General features: G+C 32.4%; 1 protein-coding gene across 1 annotated transcript; it reads right to left on the bottom strand.

The window, feature by feature from the left end:
* Positions 1-2427: 2427 nt before the first annotated feature.
* On the bottom strand, positions 2428-2946 carry LOC114305403 (chaperone protein dnaJ 11, chloroplastic). The gene has a single exon (XM_028250479.2). It carries the CDS (start codon positions 2944-2946, stop codon positions 2428-2430), a length of 519 nt encoding a protein of 172 aa, XP_028106280.2.
* Positions 2947-4728: the final 1782 nt, after the last annotated feature.

Genomic DNA, 4728 nt, shown 5'->3' on the forward strand with positions numbered 1-4728 from the left:
AACCAAACACAGCATAAAAGTTATGTTTTAAAGACAAAAATTAAAGCCCTGCTCTAAATTAAAAATATATATAATTAAAAAAACAAAAAGGACAAATTAAAGAAAAAAACCCATTAGGTGGTGTTTGGGATGAGTTAAATTGGCTAAGTTAATAAAGACAAAAAAAAAATTAAAATAGTTAATAAGACGAAATACTACATCGTACACTTCAATCAATTATTTTTTCTCTCACATCTATCTATTCAACTATCAAAAAAAAATTTACAAATCATTCCAAATACAACTTTTTTCATCTCATAAAATAGGTAAAATGGGCCCATTTCGGGGCCCATTTCGATAATCCGAACCGTTTATATTTTGGAATATATCAAGTAAAACATTCATACGAAAAATCAAATTAATTGGATATCGTTTACCCATTCATACACTCACATTTGTATTCATTTCAATACTTTAAATCACAATTACTTTATATTTTTATTGGTATAAATGTGAGTAGATGAATGGGTAAACGATATCTGATTAACTTGATTTCTTACAAGTTTATTCTACTTGACGTATTCTAAAATATGAACGGCTCGGATTATCGAAATGGGCCCCAAAATAGGCCCATTTCGCTGCACAGCCTATGCAGCAACATCTCCAATTCCTAAAATAGTTAAATAGCTAAAAAAATCAACTAAAATAGCTCAACTCTCATTAATAATACTTGGTTTGGCTATATATTGTACTATAAGAATTATAGGGTGTGTTTGATTTGTGTTTTGAGATAAATTTAAAAAAAAAAAAATCAGGGAGAGAGTTTAGAAATTTTTTTGGTTTGTTTGGTTATATATTTTGAAAATAATTTTGGAGTTTGAAATTTGGGATGATTGATATTTTGTTATAGTTGAATAGATGTGTGTGAGAGAAAAAGTGATTGAGAATGAGAGATGAAAGAAAGAAAAAAAAAAAGTGATTAATTGATGTGTAGAAGATAGAGAGTGATTTTGAAATTTTTTTTCCAAAATTGTATCTTGAGATACAAAGCAAGCAAGCTCATAATGGGGGTGTTTGTTTCAGCTTTTCAGAGTTAACTTATGGCTTTTAGCTTTGAAAAAGTTATTTTGGACTGTTTGGTTAAATTTATTTCAAACAACTTCTGATTCTAACAGCTTATTTTAACTTAAAAAAGTTGATTCTGAGAAGCTGCTCACCCCTTACTTCTGATTATCAGCTTCTGCTGCGGACATGTTAATTTATGGTTATACTCTTAAATTTTTTTATTTTTTATTTTTTTAAAAATAGAAAAAGACCCAAATGGACTATAGATTATTATTATTTTTTTTTATGAGAAATGTAGACAAACAAAAAATAAAAATTAATCAAAAAAGCTATTTCACAACTTATTTAACAAACACTACTCAGCAATTTAAATCTATAATCCAACAGCTACACCAAACAAATTAACAACTTTTAATTAAAGTCATAATCTATAATCTGTTAAATTATAATCTATAAACTGCTTTAACAACTACACCAAACGAGACAAATATTTTAAAGCTCCATTTTCTCGGCAAAAAAAAATATTTGCATTTCTTAGGTACTATAAAAAGCAAAACTGAAGGAAAAATATTTTCTATCATCAACAAAATCATTGTCAACACCATCCTTAACACTACCATCCAATCACAATCACGACTGCCCCTTTACCACCATTGTCATCGCATCCACCACCCACATTCACTACCATCTCCTACCACCTTCACAGTTACTATCATTGCCTCCACCACCTCCTATTAATATTCGTACGTCCTAAATCCATCCGTGTTATCAATCTGGCCACCATCACATCACTACCACCAACACCACCCCAAGTAAGACATGATATGTAAATTTATGAATTCATTTACTTGCTTTATTTTGAAATAATTTACAATTTCGTGAAAACCAATTAAAAATTACATTCTTGAATTCACCCAAAAATGGAAATGAATGCAAAGAATAGACCTATCCAAAGCATAATCGAAAGTTTCTCCTTTGAGACAGTTGTAACTTGTATTGGAAACAATCAACCAGACACACGCACATACAAGAAGTAGAGACAATGGAATGGTCCTTCAACTTTAAAATAATTACATATATGTGGCGCCGCATAAAAACCATCTCCCAAAACAGTTAAGTTTAGCCATCCACATAGCTTAATCATATTCATATCTCTTTGCATCTATAACAATAGATACATATTTATGTTAGTAACTAAAGTAACTACTCACTCAGCTCCTATTAGGCTTCGCTACTACTTACATACTTGTTCATCATATTCATATTCATATATACAATACACATTCCCCAATACGTACAAATCCAAATCTGTAATAATCTGTACATGTGTGTATATCTCGTGATTCTGTTTTTGATTAGTTCGACTCAATACTTCACTTAGTACTACCAACACTGATCCGTTTCCCAATTCCGGCGAACATAGCCGGAAAACCGCGACATCGGCGTCGCCGGAGAAGCCGATATTCCAGAATACGAGCGGTGTCGCCGGAAAAGCTTGCGATCGTAATCGGCGCGTTTCTCGGGATCCGATAAGGTAGAGTAGGCAGAGTGAATCTTCATGAAGTCATCGGCCGACGAGATCTTCCGGTCTACGGCGGCGACGTCGGGGTGGCAAATCCTGGCGAGCTTCCTGTACGCAGCCTTGATCTCGTTGCCGGAGGCTCCCATGGGGATTCCGAGAACCTCGTAGAGCGATGCGCACGAAGAGGCCTGTTTGGGAGGGCAGAGGCAATCGGACCTCGTTCTCTCCGCCGATGAGCAAGAAGCTGCTGCGGCGGAGACCACTCGATGGAGTCGGAATCTGACGGCGGAGGAGGGCGGCGGAGAGGAGCGCTTGCCGGAGAATCTGAGCATCGGAGAAGATGATCGGAGAAGAGGAGAGTAAGAGGAAGTGGAGACCATGATGACATATACAGGGCTTGAGAGAGAGAGAGAGAGAGACAGAGGATGATGGTAACGTGGTTATATAGATACAGCGTTCGTTTAGAATTAATTATTTTAATTTTTTATCATAAAAAAATAGAAAAAAATGTGATTGGATGTTTTAATTTTTTTATTATTTTAGTAAAAAAAAAAACAGCGCTGCTTGAGGGCCCTAAATTTCGGGGCTCGAATGCCCCGAAATTCCACTTTTGGTAAAAAAAAAAAAAAAAAAAAAGGAAAAAAGAAAGAAAAAAAGAAAACAGTTTCCAAAAATGGAAATTAGGGGCATTAGGGGCAAATGTTTTAGGGCCACCAATCATTTTCCAAAAAAAAAATCTCACCCCAAATATAAAACAGTAACGGATTGAGGCTCTTTTCAGATGTGTTTATAAGCTAAACTTTTTGATTTATTAAGATTATATTATAAAAATGCTTGGGAGTACTAAGTGCTCCCACTAATTAGGTGGCAGTGAGTCCCGTCATTAATGATGTGATGTTTTAGTCTTGAAATTGTATTTTTTTTTTTTTTTACTTTTTTAATACATTAATACTATTAATAATGATATTTTTAGTGGGATGAATCATTGTTATTTTTTTTATTTTTCACACGTCTGTTTCTAGTAAATGAATAAATAACTAACACATTCCCCAAACAACCATAGTTAAGTTTGGAGATTTAAATAAACCATGGTTAAGTTTGTGAAATGTGCGGGGCCTGGGGGAATCAGGGAATGGAATACTTATCCTTAACATGAATGGGGATGCGGAGCTGACTCAGCAAATTGAATATCCAGTTTTGGATTAGTATTTTCTTGTTGCAAGCTGAACAAGTAACACATTTTTAAATCAAAACATATGCGATTGTGATGTTTAAGCATTCACTAATCATAAAAACAATATGATTCATGTTAACGTGTATTAATTAGGGTTGAACAAACATCCTTCTGAGCTATTAAAATTAAATGATCTGAATCAATCTGTTACAGAATAAACGATTTTAATGATCTCGAAAGATTGACGTAGTTACATTTTTTTGAATTTACCTAAATTCCGATAAATGGCAGATGAGAGTCTATTTGATCCAACTCAATATGTGAGCACCAATGAAAATGATATTATATTTTTATACTTTGTGTGCTAAAAAAAATTCATTTATTTATGAAATTTAAAATTTGAGCCTTTATTTTTATTATAGAAAATGGCAAATTAAAAATTTTAAACTCAAATAAGACTAAAAATAGTAAAGTATTATTGAAAATAGTTTGAAAGATGTTCAAAATAGTAAAGCTCAAACCATCCAATCAAACCGCAGTCACTTATCAACTCGCACAACCCATTAAATTCATATTTACTAACACGTGTATAAATTTATTTTTTCAAGACGTCCAATTTGAGAGAAATAGCAAATGAAAGACCAATCAACCTAACTCAGCGTATCTATATTATATATATTAAGTAAAATGAAATTTTTAACCTTAAGGTCTATGGAAGGTTCAATCTCTTAATTTTAATTTTTTAATTTTTTGATTTAAAAAAGAAAATTTTCAATATTTATTGACTTCTTCCAATCTAACCTCAGCATTTATTGACTTCTCCCAACCCACAATCTCTTTGGACTTTTCTCATAATTATTGCAATACCCTTTTCAATTTCTCTCATATACTATGGTTACACACAAAAATAAAAAATAAAAAGATAAGAATTTAGCTATAGATCTCAAAAAGATATAACATCTAAATTTAAATTATGATTTGATAATAT

Source organism: Camellia sinensis, chromosome 1 (assembly GCF_055761805.1).
Source record: "Camellia sinensis isolate YWXY chromosome 1, ASM5576180v1, whole genome shotgun sequence".
Lineage (NCBI taxonomy): Eukaryota > Viridiplantae > Streptophyta > Magnoliopsida > Ericales > Theaceae > Camellia > Camellia sinensis.

What these genes read in the sequence shown, in the direction of transcription:
- LOC114305403 (XM_028250479.2), bottom strand. Translation starts at nt 2,946, where the DNA reads ATGGTCTCCACTTCCTCTTACTCTCCTCTTCTCCGATCATCTTCTCCG.